The sequence below is a fragment of the Acomys minous genome (genome assembly GCF_964271855.1).
Source record: "Acomys minous genome assembly, chromosome: 5".
Taxonomy (NCBI): domain Eukaryota; kingdom Metazoa; phylum Chordata; class Mammalia; order Rodentia; family Muridae; genus Acomys; species Acomys minous.
The window spans coordinates 92,986,228-93,004,869 of NC_140494.1; the positions used below are offsets into that span (position 1 = coordinate 92,986,228).

Consider the following 18,642-nt stretch of genomic DNA (forward strand, 5'->3'; position numbering starts at 1 on the left):
CCTCATCTGAGGTAGAGCCTGGCCTAAGTCAGGCGTGGGCAGCTGCGCGCCCTGTCTACATGCATCTCCCCCAAACTCCATCCTGACCCACCTACTGTTGCAGTCAGGGCACCAGGCCCTGGCTCCTAAGGGAACACCAGTGACAACCGAGGACAGAAATAACCCCTGGCCTATGGAGACAGGTCTGCACCCAATATCGCACTAAAGCATAGACTAAGGGAGACTGAGTTCCAGTACAGGGAGGGAAGGAGAGTCCACTACCGCAAGAAAAACAAGTTACCTAAAAAGAAATAAAATGTTTTACTCACACAAATACCCACCCCTGGCACCCTGGAAACAATTCCAACCTCAGGTGCCACTTTTTTTTTTCTGAGGTCCCTAGGGCTGGAGCTTCCTGAAGAGAGTGACCCTAGGTGACCGCAGCCCCTCCACCCATCGGGCTCCCAGGAACTCTATGAGAGTTGTTCCTTAGAGTCAGGGAGCAGGTCTCCAGGGAAGGGCCATCTTCACCCTTGTGAAGTCCTTGCCACTGGCACACAAGTCCTCCCCTTAGCTCCCACTCTGGAAGCTCAGGGAAGAACTCTGAGTCCTGGGGATGCAGTTCACAGTGTGGGTTGTGGGGGAGAGGCCACGGCATAAATGTTCTCAGTGGTCCTGGCCCGTATCCAGTTGTGCGTTTGGGGGTACCCCTGTGGTGGTCATGCTGGGCTGTCTGTGCTTCTATACCCCAGTCTGTTCTTTGATCCAGTCCCGCAGTACAGGGAGCCTTGTGTATACGCCTGGCTTGTTCCGCTGAGCGCAGCCTTCTCCCCAGCTCACCACACCAGCCTGGAAGATTCTCCCTTCCGTCTCCACACTGGACAAGGGGCCACCAGAGTCACCCTAAGCAAAAACAAATCCTGTGCATGAGGCCCTTGCCTAAACTCTTAGGAACTGCCTCGACCAACCAGACTGACCTCTCCCGAAAGCTTGATCTCTCCCCGACTCCTGCTCTCCCCTGCCCAGGCATTCTCCAGCCCCTCCTCTCCCCAGTTCCAGCCTAGTTAGGCCCCTCCTTCTCCTCTTTCCCTAGCCCCGCCTCTTTCCCTAGCCCCGCCTCTTTCCCTAGCCCCGCCTCTTCCCCCCCACCCCCCCCCTCCGGCCTGTCCCATTCTACCTGGCCCTTCCTCTCCCTGGCTTGGCCTTTCCCCAGCCTCAGCCTTTTTAGGCTCCTCCTCCTCCCTGACTCCTCTCCCCTGCAAGTCCACACACCTGGCAGGAGTCCACACCCCCACTGAGGAAACCCACACACATCATCCTTGGGGTGATCTGCTGTGGCAGGAGGTCCTCACAGGTGGTCTGGTTGATGACACGGATCTCGCCCTTCTGTAGGACCAGTGCTCCGGTGCCTGTGGGGACAGGTAAGCCAGGGTAGACTGAGGCAGGTAGCTCCTGGGGAAAGCCACTCTCCCCAGGGGAAACTCAATGGAGATGCTCCCCACTGGTCAGGCTGGAAATAAACCAGGAGCCTGCAGCTGACAGATAAATGGGTAAGTAGCCAATAGCACATGACAGGCTACTGTGCAGCCATAAAAAGTAACCAGACCAACCGCGCAACGTAACTGCTGTTGACAGGTCAGATACACAGCAAGGTAAGGGATGGATGGAAAGCGGCAGGAACACCGGAAATGCCACCAACTGCCCCAGTGGCTGCCTGAAGGGAACCCCCTTAAGTCAGGGTTTCATTTTCTGTGTGAATGTTCACCACATACTATACTGATCTTGTAATGGAGTTTTTCAATCTACAGTTTACCCACCAACTGCCTGCCCTCCACAGGGCACAGGGACTCACAGTGGGCAATTTGCAGGCCCAGCTCAAAAGCTTATCCAAGTCAAAAAGTAGCACCCACACGTCAGTTCACACTCACTGAGCATGCTTTTGTAGATGAATAACTACAGCTAATAGATTAAGCAACTGGCCACTCAGGTTGTTCAGGCAGCGTCAGGGCTTCAACCAAGAGCCCAACCTGCAACTCCTAACACTTTTCACTAGGAGCCTCCTTTTCCTTTCTGTCCCCTGCCAGGCGCCGGGAAGCCTGGTAACCCACCAGCCCTGAAGCCAGGAAGAACGCTGTGCTAGACACCAAAAGGACACAGTGTACATGCACCATGGCCTTGCAGGAAGGCCTGAGGCTCTGTAGGTCCTGGCTGGCCTGAAGCTCACCTCCCTCTTGGGTGTGCCCCCAGCCTGTGACCCAGATGGCCTTGCCAGCAGGGAAGACGTGGGTAGTATCAGGTAGGCAGATGGGTCGCACAACAGTGCTGTACTCCGCCGGTTTCTCCAGCTCCAGTAAGGCGATGTCGTAGTCAAAGGTAAAGTCATTGAAGGAAGGGTGGGTGATGATGCGTTTGAGCTTGTGCTCCTGCACCCCAGAGGCACTGCGCTTGCTCTGGTCCAGCAGCCCCAGGAAGGCTGTCCACATTGTGTGGTCTGAGTACCTGGAATGGCACAGAGGAGGCAGGGCACAGTCACAGAGCTGTGGGTGGGTCTGAACACACAGCCAGCCCTCCCTGAGCTCTCACTGACTCAGAAGGCTACCCACCGTGAACAAAGCCGCCAGCAGCTGCTGAGAAACAGGAGACAGAGGGAGCTCTCTTACTTGGGCTTGACCCTAAACCAGATACTTTACTAAGCATAGAAAGAGGCGTTGGATACCCCTGGAGCTGACGCCATAAGCAGTTGTGACTCCCCGAGTATGTATGCTAAGAGTTTAGCTCAACTCAGGTCCTCTAGAAGATCAGTGCATTCTCCTAACCACTGAGCCATCTCTCCAGCCCAAGGCCTTCCCCTTTCTAATGTCCTCCTACTATTCTCTCTTCTCATATCTATTCCGTGATGTATCGCTATTTGCTAAGTCACCCACTCAGTCAGTAATGGATGGACATCTACAATGTTCCAAGAAAGGCCCCAGGACCAAAGTCAAGTTCGGAGTGTCCTAGAGGTGAGAGACGTAAAAACCCATCACAGCATCCCACAGAGGACAGGATGGGACTGCATGGGAGGTAGGGAAGGAGACAAGCCTTGAACTCAACTGCGGTTTAGCCAGCCAAATCCTGCAGGGTGGGGGCTGGGGCGAGCAGACATGAAGCACAGAGGGAAAGGTGGGAAGCAAAACTGAACGTGGAAATGGGCCAAGGACAGGGGAAGCTTAGACAGGCAAGGAAGTGCAGCTCCACAGCCCAGCCTGCCTATACAACACTCCCTTTGCCTAGTGGTCAGAGACCAGCAGACAAACCCCCACACCTACCACTCTTCTTAGAAACTCCTTTTCTTAAAGGTATCATGCACAGTCGCCCCCATGATGGACCACTCAAGTAGTCCAAACATAGCCGGGGCCGAAGGTAGCCCCTGTTTATGTCACAGCCCTCACTGCCCATGTGCATGGGCATTGTATGACATTTTGCCCTCTATCCTGGCAAGTCTGTGAGCGCCATGGACCAAGTCTCACACTATTAGCCAGGTAATAGTTTGTTTTATACATACATACACACACACACACACACACACACACACACACACATATATATATATATATATTTTTTTTTTTTTTTTAAAGCCAGGGTCTCACATATACACCAGGCTGTCCTGGAACTCAACTCACTATGTATCCAAATATACTCCTGCCTCAAGTGACCAAACCAGAGAGTCAAGAGTGTGTAGGGGTGGGGCTGGGATGAGCAGATATGAAGGGTGAGGCTCTAGGTCAACAGCCCAAAGAGGTCTGCACTCCTCTCAGTGCTGTTGTCTCCATCACCCACACTGTGCACACTGGTCTGGCTTCCCTACATACTGCCTTTTGCTTCCTCCTGGGAGTCTCCTCTCTACAAAAGGGTGGTCACAGTAGCAGGGGCTATGTGCCCCCCCCCCCCCGGGCTGCCCATTGCAGAAGAGTGCACAGCTGACAGGAAACTCAGACTTCCCTTCCAAGGATGGGCAGTTCTTAGGAAATTCTCCTGTATCTGTATCTTCTTAGACCCCTGTGGCCAACGGCCAGAGAGGCTGGGGTGAGGCAGGAGCTCAGACAGAAATAGCCCCAGTGTCAAGCCTACCTACCTGTTTCTGCTACTTTTCTGACCCTTCGGACTCTAACACCTGCCTGCCTTGTCCTGAGACACCAATGTGAGGGCGCCCGGTAGACGTGCACCTCCTGTGTGCTAGGTGCCGGGCCACAAGCACATTATCACCTTTAGCTCTGCCAACTCTAAGGGTAAGGACTCACTGTGTCACGTTGTCAGTGCCTAGAAAGGAAATAACCTGACTGATCTTAGGCAAGGCTCATCATTAACCAGCTCGAAGGAACCACAAAACGCAGAAAGTAACAACCATACAGGCTTTGGGATCAATGCCTGGGCTCAAGTTTGGCTCTACCGCTGAGCTGTGCAAACCCAGACAAATGCCCTTTTCTCTCCAAGCCCCAGTATCTATAAAAATGGGGCATAGATAGACCGGGCTAATTTTTTAGAGGTGGCACACAGTAGACCTGACTGTGGGGCATGGTGTGGCACACCCTTAATCCCAGCACTTGAAAGGCAGAGGCAAGTAGATCTCTGTGAGTTTTTGGCCACCCTGGTCTACATAGTGAGTTTAAGAACAGCCATGGCCGCATCCTCCATGGTTGTGCGGAGAGCAGGGACTGCCTCTAACACGAACACTGGTGCCCCCTACTTGACCACTTCCCCTTGATGGGGAGGCCTGATGGCACTCAGAGGAAGGGGAAGCAGGCTCTCTGGATGAGACCTGAAAGGATGTGGTCATATGGTGAGGGAGGAGGTCCCCTTCTGCCACTGGTCTAGGGGAGGGGAATAGGATGAAAAAGGGAGGGAGGGGTGAAGGAGAAGATACAAGTGAGGAGATAACAATCAGGATAAAATCTTTAAAAAAATATTTAAAAAATAATAAGAAGGAAGAACAGCCAGGGCTATGTAGAAAAACCCTGTTACAACCCTCCCTCCTCCAGCCCATACACCCCAAACTCCCTCGGAAAAAAAAGTTGAGTTTTACTAAGATGGTTACGAAGTCCCATCTGGGATGCCCACTCCTCCTCCGTCACCCTGCTCTGGTGCCAGCTAACTCTGGCAGAGTTCAGACGCAGGTAGGCGTCACTGCACGCACGCCAGGGTACTTACTTGAAATTTCTGTCATCCATAAAGCAATGAGCTGCAGAGATCAGCCAGTTGGGAGAGATGAGTGATGCCCCACACAAGTGGCCCTGGCCCAGGGCATGGAGGCTCACCTGCCAGGGCCACTCGCCCTCGTCCGCATTCGTGCCACCAACCACCCGAGCCTGTTTGGTAAAGGATCGCAGCCCACAGTCTGGAGAGGGGACAGAGAACCCGAATGCAGGCACTCAACACCAAAGGGAGACTCAGCACAGGAGTCTCCACGGGGTATGCACAGCAACACTAGAGCAGAAGGGTCCCTATGCCTCACAGCTCCCCTGTCCTCCCTCTCCCCGTCTCATGTGCATCCAGGATCTAGACACCAGCTGCTTTCTCCTTGCCCGACGCTAAGAAATACAGCTCACAGCACAGCACCATGGGGACAACCCCGCCAGCCCCTCCCAGGACACACAGGCAGTAGGTTAAGGCATGGATGAGTGAGGATAAAGCCCCACCTGGTGCTCGGGCAGCTGGGCTCTTTCTCCTCCAAGTCGCTCACCCATGGCCATCTAGCTGTGGGCAGCCAGTATGCCAGCCGTGTCACAGAAGTGCTGACATGCTGGCTTCCCACAGAGCCGTGTGCTTATGCCAGAGAAGCAAAGTCTCCCTTTCCTCCAGATGTGCCCTCTGAGTGGGTGCTGGGGCTGCGTGAGTGAGGTCCTGCTGGGATCTCCATCCCTGGGTGCGCTCCCAGATGAGCGCCTTGCACAGCAAACACCCTGGCCCGCCACACACAGCTGCCCGGCTTACCACAGTATTTCTCATCCGAGCCGTCACTGCAGTCCTTCTTCCCGTCACACTCAGGGTTGCCCTTGCTCAAGCAGAGCCCGTTGTGGCAGCGGTAGGTATACTTGGTGCAAGAGACAACTTTCCCTGTTTACGGCAGAGGACAGATATGTCACACCATCATCATCTACCTGTAACTCCTGTTGGCCCCGTGCATCACACCCATGTCCACCGTCCTTGAAGACCTGCTACAGGCTCTCCGCCTTCTGGAAGGTTCCCCTCAGACTTAATACACAGGAGGTTTAGGTTTATAAACTCTGTGTGCACTCCACAGCGCCTGACACTGGCTACCACCTTGGAGTGTAGTTTCAATAGGACAAATGGCCATCCCCACAGGAAGGCGGCCAGGGCTGGGCCTTACCACTGCCACATGAAGCCTCATCAGACCCATCACCACAGTTGTCCTTCCCGTCACACTTCTGGCTCTGAGGGAGACACTTCCCATTGGTACACTTGAAGTTCCCATCAGGACAACCTAGAGAGACACAGGGTCCTTAGCAACCTCCAGCATTGCCCTGACTCATTGGGCCAAACGGGCACTGGGGAGCCCCCAACAGCCCCTCCCTCGCCCCAGGCCACTCACTGCACCCTTCCTCGTCACTGCCATCCCCGCAGTCGTTGACACTGTCACAGCGCCAAAAGAGGGGCTTGCAGAGCTTGTTCTTGCACATGAACTGGTGGGTGCTGTTGCATCCTGTTGTGGAAGGACTAGAGTCAGTGGAAGCTCCCGGGGGAGGGGGCAGAAGGCGGGGAGCCTGGGCAGTCACGGCTGCCAGGGATGCTCAGCGAGCTGCTCTGCATCACTACCTATTAATTCTGACTGACACTAGCCTGCTAACCAAGGTTTCCAGTGGCAAGGATTGGGGGTTGCGGGGGGGGGGGGGGGAGAACAAAATGGGTACAGAGGTGAGAACAGGGGCCTCACTGCCTTGTGTCTCTCTGCCAGGATAGACACTGCAGAACTAGGGAAGGAGAAGGTCAGGCCACTGGATGAGAAAAGGGAGGAGAGAGTAGGGGAAGGCAGGAGGGGGCGGGGCATGGGATGAGCGAGGGAGGCTGAGGCAGGCCACAGCAGCACTCACGGCAGTAGCTCTCATCACTGTAGTCGGGGCAGTCTGCCCAGCCGTCACAGCGCAGGTCTTTGCGGATGCACCGTCCAGTTTTGCACATGAACATTCCCGGGCACGCTGCAGGGAAGAGAGAGAGACATGACTCCCATGGCTGCCCCTTCTCTCCCTAGCAGCCACCTCACAGCCACACTGTGACAGAAGCCTGCAAGCAGAGGTAGACATTGAGAACCAGCCCTGACAAAGAGAGCCCTTACATCAGCAGCCAGAATGAGTAGCACTAACTGCACTGAGTATAGCCATGAGAGAGAGAAGCCAGCTTCATGTGCGGTCCTCCCCTGTCCTGTGTGTCCCCAAGCAGAGGCCTGTAACATGGCACACTCCCAGTGGGGTCACAGAGCAGTGGGTCTATGTCTCCTAGTCAAGTAAAGACACCAGTATTTCCCTCATGCTAACACATGATCCTGAAATAGGAATACACCTGACACCTGCTCCTTGGGAGGAGGACAGAGCAGTGAGAAGGCTTTTGTCCCTGCCTCTGCACACGCACACTTCAGTCACAGGTGTGTCCTTATAGCAAAGGTATCTGGTCTTCTAGTAAGAGTTTTTGGAAGCTATGCAGTTGACTTTCATTTTATGTGCGTGGGTGTTTTGCCTGCATTTGTGTCTATGCACCACATGCATGCAGTGCCCATGGAGGAGAGAAAAGGCTGTCATATCCTCTGGAACTGGGCTTAACAGAGTTGTTAACCAACCGCCACACGAGTGCTGGGAACCAAACCCAGGTCCCCTGCAAGAGCAACAAATGTTCTTAATCACTGCGCCATCTCTGAAGGGGATCCCAGTGGCTGGAGCCTGGCAAACATTGTGACAGGTTTTGCCCTTCACCACTTCCTAAAAACCGTTACATTCCTAAAGCTAGCCCCAAAGTCCACTCCCTTATTTGGCCACTTCCTTCTCCTGAGGCTGACTACCAAGGTCCAGATACCAAACTACTGAAGTCCTGCAATCAAAAGATCCCTCTGGCTCAGCTAATTATCGTGCCCAATTAAAATTAAACAACTCAGCCTGCCGTGGTGGTGTGGTGGCCCATGCCTGGAATCCCAGCCCTCAGGGAGGCAGAGGCAGGTGGAGCACTGTGAGTCGAGGCCAGCCTGGTCTACAAAATGAGTCCAAGGCACCTAAGATGATGCAGAGAAACCTTGTCTCATAAAACCAATAATAAATACCTCATCCTAACACGAGGTTTCCCATTGTTTTTTTTTTTTAATTTTTTATTTAATTTTAATCTATGTGCATTGGTGTGAGGGTGTCAGATCTTGGAGTTACAGACAGTTGTGAGCTGCCATGTGGGTGCTGGGAATTGAACCCGGGTCCTGCTGGAGAGGTTTCCCATTGTACCTTTATAAAGATCTATGTTTCCTCTCTCTCCAGAGGCAGACCTTTGTCCCCCAGGATAAACATCCCGTCTCCCTCTTCCTCGTTGCTTTCCCTTTCTCCCTCGTCCTCTAGCTCCTAACTTTGTCACTTGTCCCTGCCCTCTGTCCCTCTGGGGCAAATAAATCTCCTTTGTGCTAAGACCCTGGTCTTGGGTATCTTGAGCCGACTTCAAGCTTCCCTTGGATCTCTCTAGCCCCTGCAGATATAGTTTAATTAAATGTGACTTCCGGTGTTTATAACGCCTTCTGAAGGGTTATTCCATGGCACAGGGCTGAAATTAAAAGTTACAGGTTGATCATCCCTCGGGCAAAACACCAAAGCCCAGAATGTTGCAGAATCTGAGATTTTTCAGAGCTGACATGATGCTATGGGCAGAAAGCCACACACCTGACCTCATGTGACTAGCCAAACACAGGTGTGCTGATATAATGCTATAAAGGGGCCCAAGAAGGGGGAAAAAAATGAGCTTCATCTTTGCATATGTGTGTGTGGTATGTGTGTATATATTCCTGTGCCAATGGGTGCACATACATGTCTGTGCACATAGAGGCCGGAAGCCAATATCAGGTGTCTTCCTCCATCGCTCTCTACCTTTTCCTTTTTCAGTCAGGCTTTCTCACTGAACCTGGAGCACATCAATTCAGCTCTACTGTCGGGCCGGCAGGCTCCCATGTCTGCCTCTCTTGATCTGAGTCACGCAGCCCAATTTCTATGTAGGTGTTCAGAAACCAAACATAGGTTCTCGAGCTATGCGGGAAACATATCTACTATCTGCGCTCTCTCCTCAGCCCAAATTTCAAGTTTAGACTTGGGTGTCATTCCCAGGATATTTCACTGTGGTATATGCAAAGGTTTTAAAAGCCAAAACCCATGACACTTCCAGACCCAGGTACTTTAGATGTGACACACTCAACCAGTACTTATGTAAGCCAGCAAACTGATGTTCATATAGTTAACAGAATTTCCGAATGTTTCAAAACTACAAATTAATCTTGAAAGCGCTAGCAGATTACCAAAGTCACCGGGATGTTGAACCAAAGAGGCGTGGCCTCAGGAAGTGGGGCAGGAGTGCCCTCACTATGGGAAGCCAGAGGGAAAGCATAGGAAGTACCAGCATTTGCTCTCCGTCTCTTGTTGCTCTTGTGCTGGGGATCGAACCCAGAGCCTTGCAGGTGCTTAGGCAAGGCCTCTTAACACAGAGAAACACCACCCCTAGCCTAGCCGTTTTAAATAAACAGACTTTAAAAATAAATAAATAAACAGGCTTGTTTTCCTTCAAAGCTGCTACAAGTGAGAGGCACCTGACCCTCTGCTCTCTCAGAGGAAGCACAGCACAGAACAGGGGGCACTTCCTGTACCAGTCCCTCCGACCTGAACCAGCCACGTTCACTCACGGTCATTGGAGTCGTAGGAGAGGTACTCAGCGAGGAACCCGGTGTCCGTGTAGGAGTGATCAGAATGGAAGCGGACTGTAATCTCGCTGCTGTTGCTGCTGACAACAAACTGGGGTCTCTCACCACAGTACCTAGATGGCAAAGAGTGAGAGACTGAGGGCGATTTGGCTGGCAGCCAGACAACTGGGGTTGTGTGGGGGGGGGGGGGGTGCCTGGGACCAGCCCTCCCAACCTCCGGGATGATGGCTACACCCCTAGGGGCTCACTTCTCCCCGTTGATCTCCACATAGTCCTTGGGGCAGGTGCCCAGTGGTATGTTGGGATCCACCAGATAGAAGAGTTTGAAGCGCACTTTCACATTCTGGTTGTTGGGCACCTGGACAGAGAGATGCTCTGGGGACTCTGGCTTTTTTTGCTGCTTCTTAACCCAAAGGGTGTCCATGAGAGGGCAATGGGGAACATGGTGCTGAACTAACCCCATGGCTTCTCTTCTTACATATGTACATGTGAATAACAATGGATGCTCCCCCATGCCCCACCCCCACCCCACCCCATCTCTCTCTCTCTCTCTCTCTCTCTTTTTTTTTTTAGGTTTTAAATTTCACTTCAAGTGATACAGAAAATATAAAAATAATATATATTATTACTACATAATCCTTAAAGAAATCCTTAAAGTTTACCTCCAAGGGCATATGTCTGTTTGTGGCTAGTCCTGCAGCAAAGACCCTAGTCTTGGGGACCCGTTAATGTGGCTCTTTGGGGATGTTAAAGTCATCTTCCCCGCCCCCTCCTGCTCTTCATCAAGTGCTGTTGTACACACGTCCCCCCCACAAACTCCTACCTTGATATTCCACGTGCAGTTGATGTTGGGTGGGTAGTGGCCTGGGAAGTAGGGGCTGCTAAATGTCCCTTGGGCTCGACTCAAAAAACCACCACAGCCTAGGAGGAAAGGCAGGAGAAAGTGGGAAATTGAAGGACCTCCTTAGCCAGAGGGCGTGGGAAGAGCTGACAAGCTTCACAGCACCTGTACACAAACAGGACACTGTACACTGGCAAGGTGCTCACGCCAACTGCTTTTTTAAAGTGGTCCCTTAAGGGGCTGGAGTGATGGCTCAGAGGTTGAGAGCACTGTCTGCTCTTCCAGAGGTCCCGAGTTCAATTCCCAGCAACCACATGGTGGCTCACAACCATCTATAATGCCTGGTGCCCTCTGGTATATAAAATAAGTAAATAAATCTTTTTTTAAAGAGAGAAAGAAAGTGCACACCTTTAACCTCAGAACTCAGGGGGCAGAGGCAGGCAGACCTCTATGAGTTGAGGCAACCTAGTCTACACAGTGAGTTCCAGGACAGCCAGAGCTACACACTGAGACCCTGTCTCAACAACCACCCCCTAAAATTAAATTTTAAAAATTGAAAAAAAAAAAAAAAAAGAATGGTCTTTGGCCTGGGTGGTCACCAAAATGTCCTTTGGTTTCAGCTTCTAACCTATCCCAAGAGGGGCCAGTCTGCCAACCTCCGGGGTTCAGGGAACCCTCTAGGGCCTGCACCCCATCTGCAGCCTGGAAGCATGCCCGTCATCGGCCGCACTCATTCTTACTGCTCATCTTGGGCAGCTGGAAGAAGGTGGCCTCAAAGCCAGGGTGCCGGCGGTCAGTGTTGGTTATCAGCGTGACGAGGAAGACGTTCTGGGAGGAGAGGAAAGTCAGGTTGTAGGAGGGAGGGTAGGTGCCACACAGCCTGCAAGGCAGAGGGATGCAGTTAGTGACAGAGACAAAGCTCAGGCCTTTCACTCCCAAGCAGAGAGCCCAGAGGACCCGATTCCAAGCCCTGGACCCAAACACAGAAGACCAAGGCCAAGGTCAAAAGGCTTTCAGAAGAACAAATCATGGTGGCACACACCTGAAGCCCCAGCCACCGGAGGCTGAGATATGAAGATTTTTGAGTTCAAGGCTAGCCTGTGCTACAAAGTAAGGTTGTTTTGGAGAACAGGTCTCTCTGTGTAGTGCCCCAGCTAGCCTCAAATTCTCACCTTTCTGCCTCAGTCTCCTGAGTGCTGGAGTTACAGGCATATACCGCTTAATTCTTTTTTATTTTATTTTACTGTTCTGCTTTTTTTTTTTTAATCGGGTATAAATTTAATCAATAGTACTTATTTTGGTGGCTACACTGTGCCTGGAACAGCCTGTGCCTTCTGCAAGCTGCACAGTGAGAACCGTAGGCTGTTGGAATTTGTGGTCCACTCCAAGACGGCATTACCAGCCAGTGAAGCCCCCTGAGCTACAGACTGGCCCGGGGATCCGATGGAGTTTTGAGACCCACTAGACCAGGCCAGTGAAGGAAATCTTAAAGCACTTGCATGTGGAGTTCCCTCCAATAAGAGCGTGGGGCCCTCAGAGCTTTTCGGCTGTCTCCTTGACAACAGATGAAGGAAGGCTTCAGTGGGTTAGCACCAGGATGGAGGGGTTTACCAGAGGCCATTTGTGGCCACTACACTGCACACAAATCCTGTGTGTAGCATAACCCTGCTCGGCCTTAAATCTGGATGCGTTGAGGAGCTCAGGCCCTCAGAGCAAAGCACACTATATGGGACAGTTTGTTCCTCATGGCCCCTGCAGGGACTTGTGTACACCTGCGAGCTGCCGACAGATAGAAAGCTAGCAATTATTTTGCTTGCTTGCTTGCTTGCTTGCTTACTTGTCTTGGAGAAAAGGTCTCACTAGGGAACTTTAGCCACTTGGACTCAGATATCTGCCTGCCTCTGCCTTGTGAGTGCTGAAATTAAAGGCGTGCACCTGCCTAGGCCTTTTCTTAATACTTTCTTATTAAGAACATGCCAGACGGGGACAGGAGGGATGGCTCAGTGGCTTAGAGCCCTTGCTGCTCTCCCAGAGCACCCGACTTCCATCCCCAGCACCCATGTTGGCCAGCTGACACTTAATTGCACATAGCCCCAGCTCCAGGGCATTGGGCACCTTCTTCTGCCCTCTGCACACTCATGGCATTCACTCCACATCCTATCTACAGATAAAAAAAAAAATCAATAAATCTTTACAAAACCAAAAAACAACTTGGCAGACAGTTCTCGGTGGCTGGTTTGTGTTCCTTTCTCTTCAGAGTTGGGACTGAACTCAGCCCCACGGGAGCACTCACTCAGCTACTGAGCCCCGGGCCCAGCCCCAGCCCCAGTCCCAGCCCCAGCCCCAGCCAATGCTTTGATATTTACTGACTCAAAATCTCCACAGCAATGTGCAGTAGGCACTAGAACCATGTGCTACAGGTAAAAGACACTGGAGCAAAGAGTTTGAGAAGCTTGCCCAAGATGCTGTGCCTACTGTGTGACAAAAGGGGTCTGGGGACACACATCTTTAATCCCAGCCCAGGAAGCAGAGGCAGACAGATCTCTGTGAATTGGAGGCCAGCTTTGTCTACACAAAGTCCCCGTCTCAAAAGCAAAAAATAAAACAAATAACAACAAAACAACCAAATACAGTATAACCCCTTCTAGAACCGTGCACGCACACTTGTGCATACACACACCCACACACACGCACGCACGCACGCACATGCACGGACACACACTTTTGTCAGGCTGAACCCAACAGCGGTGGATTCTATACGGTGAAAGGAGTCTCTGTGATGATTTGAAGCCATCAACTTAATCATCTAAAATCACCCAGGAGATGAACCTTTGGGCTTTGGATGTGCAAAGGGGATGTGCAAACAGGGTGGGAGGATGGGGGAGGCCCCTGGACCATATAAAATGGAGAAAGTGATGCCAATCATTGCTCTTGGCTTCCTGATTGCCGCTGCACTGAGGCCAGCTCCCTCAAGCTCCTGCCACTGTGACTTCCCTCCCATGGGGGGCTGTGGCCTAGAACCATGAGGCGGACAACCCTTTCTCTCTTACATGGCCGTTTATCACAGCCGCAGGAAAGGGAAGACAGTCATGGTCACTCGCTCTCCTGCTTGTTCATTTCTAATGTTTCCCCTACTATCATTAGTAGTTTGTGTGAGAGACAAGGATAACAGGGCCTCACACTTTTAGCCCAGGCTGTTCTAGAACTCACTAGGTAGCCCAGACGATCCTCCTGCCTCGGTGTTCTGAATGCTAGGACTCAGTACAAACTACCATGCCTGGCTTTAGGCTTTTCTGGGGATGAGGGGGACACCTCCTTTTTGCACAATTAACAGTTAGGAAAGATGTTTATAGAGAAATGAGAAAAGGGCTCAGTCCTGACTTTTCAGCTGCGGTTTGGGCCAGGATGGACAGAAGGCTTTGACCTGCATCAAGAAGAGGCTGGCCATCCCCCAATACCCCTGAAGCTGTGAGAACTCCATCCTGACATGGGCTTTCTGCAGCACCCATCTTGGGCCAGACCCCACCCCCAGCAGATTTATTTAATGATTAAAGATTTGTTTATTTATTATTATGTATACAGAATTGTGCCTGCACGTACACCTGCAGGCCAGAAGAGGGCATCGAATCACATTATAGATGTGGTAATTGCTGGGACTGGACCTCTGAAAGAGCAGGCAGTGCTCTTAACCTCTGAACCATCTCTCCAGCCCCCAGCAGATTTATTAATGACACTTTTATTTTCTGTAATTCTGATACTCAGACATCTGTGGTTCTGCCCTCCTGGTACCAGCAGTCCCTACAGGCTATTAGAGTCATCTACCATCACCTTAGAGGCTTGTAGGCCAATCCAGAGGCCCCACACCTCCTCCCTCAGTCTGTCACGTGGGGCCCTGGAACAGACAGCTAGGGGCAGCCCTGGCTCCAGAGCCAGTCAGAAGCCCGTCCCCACCCCCACCCCCACCCCCACAGTTGGCTTCCTTATACCCTCTGCCTCCTAGTCCGCCTGGAGCTCCCAGCATTGCACTGCCAGCCGAGGTAAACTGTGTTGTCCCATGCCCCTTCCTCTCCGGAATTGGAACAAACCTTTTCAATGGTAACTATCTCCTGAACCACGGGCCTGGCTGGCTATACCTGCTTGATCGTAAGCCCGCCTTTCTGGCAGCAGGCTCGAGTTCTCTCAGCAGTCAGGGAAGCCCGAACTTCTCTACTTGACACTGCCAAAGCCAAGGAGCTCCTGGCCCACTCCCGGAAGCTCACGCAGGTGTGTACCATACCTGCCCTCCACTGTCTGTTTCACAGTGGCCTGTGGCCAAAATGTCACAAACTGTATCCCAAGCCTATACCGCCATCCGTTCAGATGGTTCATCCCAGCCAGGGCCAGGCTCCCTCAGCCAAGACCTCCCCTCCTTCCCAGGACACTCACCGCACCACAGCATGGGGCTCCACGGGGCTCAGCGTATCATACACGGTGACCAAGTCACTGTCATGCTCATCACAGGGAGCGACATCAAAGCTGCGGAAGGTGAGGCTCAGCACGGAGTCGGCGTCGCCCCGCAGGACCCACTGGCAGCGGGCATGAGCTGGGTACGGGCTGTTGGGGAAGCCAGGGGTGGTGAAGCGCGTCACCTCCCCAGCACGGGCATGCAGGGCAAAACTGCAGCTGTCTGCGTGGGAGACAAGACAGAAAGAAGGTGTGGACCCTGCAGGCCACGCCCCAGGCCTAGCCCCACCCACCCCAGCACATCTGAAAGCTCCCCATAGACACAAGGAAGAGGCTCTGGAGGGGAAGGGAAAAGGAAAAAGAAAGGCTGCTGGCCTATCAACGCCACCTGACTTCTCGGGACCCTGTGGCTTAGAGAGCACCTGGCAAGACCTCTTCTCCGCCAGGAGTCAACATGATACTTACTGTCCTGAGTCCTCTGCAGCATCCTGGGGTCAGTAGCTGAAGAGCAAGAAGGCAAACATTTTACCGAAATGATCGATTTCCTCACTCTTGCTTCCTTATTACCCGGAGGGAGGTGCCAGTCAGCAGGCAGGCAGAGTCCCGCCAGGCCACCTGAGCCTGTGAGCGTTGGTCTCCCGACCGACCCACTCCTCTACGGGCTGGCTCACACATTCCCACCCTGGTCTGCCCCGTACTCACGGAAAGCCACCACAGAGGTCAGCACGAAGGATTTCAGCGCCCGTGCTCGGGGTGGCAATGTGACCATTCGCTCGACAGCCATGGCACGATCAACCTCTTCCGCCAGGTGTGGGGGGATGCTGAACTCTGACAAGTAGTAGGCGATGACACTGCCTTCACTGGGGAGACAGGGGAGAGCCTAAGATGGGGCATTCCAGAGCCTACATGCTGTACTACTGAGGCACACACATGGCAGTTCACCGTACTCTGAGAGACGCTAGCCCTGCCTCAGGCTCTCTGTGCCACCCACCCGCATTTGTCCCTGACCCTCTGCTCTCTTGGCCTCAAACATCAAGCAGACATGACCTGGGGCCAGCTCAAGTTTAGGAGTGAAGAGAAAAGCTGGGCTGGACTAGAGCTCCCAGAGGCTCAGTAGAATCTCCTTGGCTCTAATTGCTGATTTGAGACAGGGAAGAGAATGCCGCCTGCTACCCTTCATTCCAGAAGCTTCAACTGAACAAGCAAAATAAAAGTACTTTGGAGCTGGGTGTGGTAGCCCACACCTGAAATCCCGGATACCGAGCCAGGAGGGACTGCAAGTTTAAGGCCAGCCTGGGCAACGTGAGGAGATGATGTTTAAAAAAAAAAAGAAAGAAAAAGAAAAAGAAGAGGCAGAGGTCATCAGCTCGGTGACAGAGTGCTCAGCAGCAACTATCAGGACCACACACTTGCACACTGGGAGGCAGGCACAGTGATTCCAGCCCATAGTCCCAGCTACTCAGGAGGCAGAGGTAGGCAGAGCTCTGTGACTTCAAGGCCAGCCTGGTCTGCAAATCCGGTGAAGGATAGCCAAGGCTACACAAAGCAACCCTGTCTCAGAAAACCAAAACCAAACCAAGCCAAACAAACAAAAAATGGAGGGGAGGGGAGCTGTGAGGTGATGGGTTCTACCCCCTGTGCTGCAGAAAAACAAAGTAAATGAACACTTTGGCAAAAAGTCTATTTTTTTTTAATGCACACAGAAGCCCTTCCTGGACACCCCAACTCCCTCAAACCCAATTTAGAAAATGACTGTCTTTATGAATATAGCACATGGGGCAGCGCCTGTGAAAACAGTGTCTGCGGACTTTCCCCAGCCAGCCCCATCAATCCCTGCCCGGGAGACAGAGGACCAGGCATTCAAGGTCACCTGCCCAAGGGACAGACACACGGATCCTGTTCCCGTCAAAGCCCGTGCCACCACGACAACCTCTAGCGCCCACCTGAAGGCAATCACAGTCGATCTCTTGTGGTAGGGGCCCAGGACAGGCACTCCATTGTACAGCAGCTTCAGCTGAGGGGACAAAGGCAAGGCTTACAGCTGGCCAGATAGTAGAAATGACCCCGGCCCCGGGCTGCTCCCAAGCTCTACCCAGCCCCCTCCCCAGGGATCTGAGAGCAAGGATTAGACAAGTCCTTTCTAAAGGGGGGCGGGGGGAAGGGGGCGCGGGGCTGTGCGGGCAGGGCTGAAGGACTTTCCCAGGGACTAGACTCACCGCTTCCTTCACCTGGTTGGCCAGGCTTATAAACTCTGTAGAGTTTGGGTTCTCATAGGCATCCAGAAATTTCTCATTTGTGACCCTCAGATGGCCATTGAAGACCTTTTGGACCCGCACGTTCCGGTCTGGCAAAGGCAAAGAAGTGGTCATAGATGATAATGCAACCCCAGCAGTCCCACCCTGCTGCCCTCAGCTGGGAGGAACAAATGCCGAGAGGGGCCAGATGTGAACAGCCCCCCACATTCACCAGCGTGGCCTGAAACGGCTCAGGGAGACAGCGCACTGGGCCCTTCCCACTAATGCCTCTCCCCCCACCCCCCACCCCCCACCCCCGCTCCTCCCTGCCCCATTCTCTCTCCCTGTCCATCACTGGTCGCCCTCTGCTCTGTCCTCTTAAGGGAAGAGAGGAAACCACCACTCCGTCACCCTCGGTCACCTTCCGCAGCCTCCACAGTACTCACAATGGAAGTGCCACACCAGCAAGCCAGCCATGAGTGAGAGCAAGAAGAAGCTGACTAGGACGACCGCCAGCACCACCCAGCGCCTGGAGCCTGGCTTCTCCACTTTCTTGGCATTGTTCACAGGCAGGAACTCCACACCTTCCTCAAAGCCATTCATGTTCTAAACAGGAAGAGGTTACAGGGCTCAGCAAGGCTCTTCAACAGCTCCAGTTCTCTGTCACTTGTGAGCTTGGGGGAACCAGGACTGGGCAATAGAGAAAGGGCTGCACCCAAGGGCCTCCACTTGTTCCAAGATACAAGACACCACGCCAGTGGGAGAAATGGAGGTGCTTCTGTCCACACCCCAGTGGCTGGAGGGCATGAACTACCCAACAAAACCCAGAGCAACAGGTGCTGGCATATTCCTACAAGTCCAGCACCTTGGAAGTGAGGGCAGAGGATCAGGGGTTCAAGACCAGCTCCAGCTGCATAAGCAGTTTGAAGCCAGCCTGACCTACATGAAACCTGTTTCCGGACAAAACCAAACAAGTGCAAGACTTCAGGAGTGTCTACACCCAGCGCTGAAGATCTGGACTTGTGCAAAATGTCTTTGGCGTAAGTGGCTGCCAGGTGTCTCCCAGATTTATGACTTTGTGACCCATTTAGTCTAACTAGATACGTGAGCGTGCGTCTGTCTCTCTGTCTCTCTGTCTCTGTGTGTGTGTGTGTGAGAGAGAGAGACAGAGAGACAGAGAGAAACTTGGATGGGAACTATCCATTGGTGAATTAGGCGTC

General features: G+C 52.8%; 1 protein-coding gene across 1 annotated transcript in view; it reads right to left on the bottom strand.

Moving 5' to 3' along the window:
• Nucleotides 1-281: 281 nt before the first annotated feature.
• ST14 (ST14 transmembrane serine protease matriptase) overlaps nucleotides 282-18,642 on the bottom strand; it is a 42,053-nt gene continuing 23,692 nt past the window's right edge. The window contains exons 2-19 of the mRNA XM_084781325.1: nucleotides 17,869-18,028; nucleotides 17,405-17,532; nucleotides 17,132-17,202; nucleotides 15,891-16,048; nucleotides 15,654-15,689; nucleotides 15,171-15,411; nucleotides 11,486-11,625; nucleotides 10,728-10,825; nucleotides 10,153-10,262; nucleotides 9,887-10,017; nucleotides 7,068-7,172; nucleotides 6,569-6,679; nucleotides 6,347-6,460; nucleotides 5,950-6,072; nucleotides 5,167-5,353; nucleotides 2,204-2,478; nucleotides 1,252-1,388; nucleotides 282-882 (exon numbers count right to left, since the gene is read on the bottom strand). Coding sequence (XP_084637451.1) covers nucleotides 721-882; nucleotides 1,252-1,388; nucleotides 2,204-2,478; nucleotides 5,167-5,353; nucleotides 5,950-6,072; nucleotides 6,347-6,460; nucleotides 6,569-6,679; nucleotides 7,068-7,172; nucleotides 9,887-10,017; nucleotides 10,153-10,262; nucleotides 10,728-10,825; nucleotides 11,486-11,625; nucleotides 15,171-15,411; nucleotides 15,654-15,689; nucleotides 15,891-16,048; nucleotides 17,132-17,202; nucleotides 17,405-17,532; nucleotides 17,869-18,028 — 2,487 coding nt within the window. The 3' untranslated portion in view covers nucleotides 282-720. The remainder of the gene's footprint in view (nucleotides 883-1,251; nucleotides 1,389-2,203; nucleotides 2,479-5,166; nucleotides 5,354-5,949; nucleotides 6,073-6,346; nucleotides 6,461-6,568; nucleotides 6,680-7,067; nucleotides 7,173-9,886; nucleotides 10,018-10,152; nucleotides 10,263-10,727; nucleotides 10,826-11,485; nucleotides 11,626-15,170; nucleotides 15,412-15,653; nucleotides 15,690-15,890; nucleotides 16,049-17,131; nucleotides 17,203-17,404; nucleotides 17,533-17,868; nucleotides 18,029-18,642) is intronic.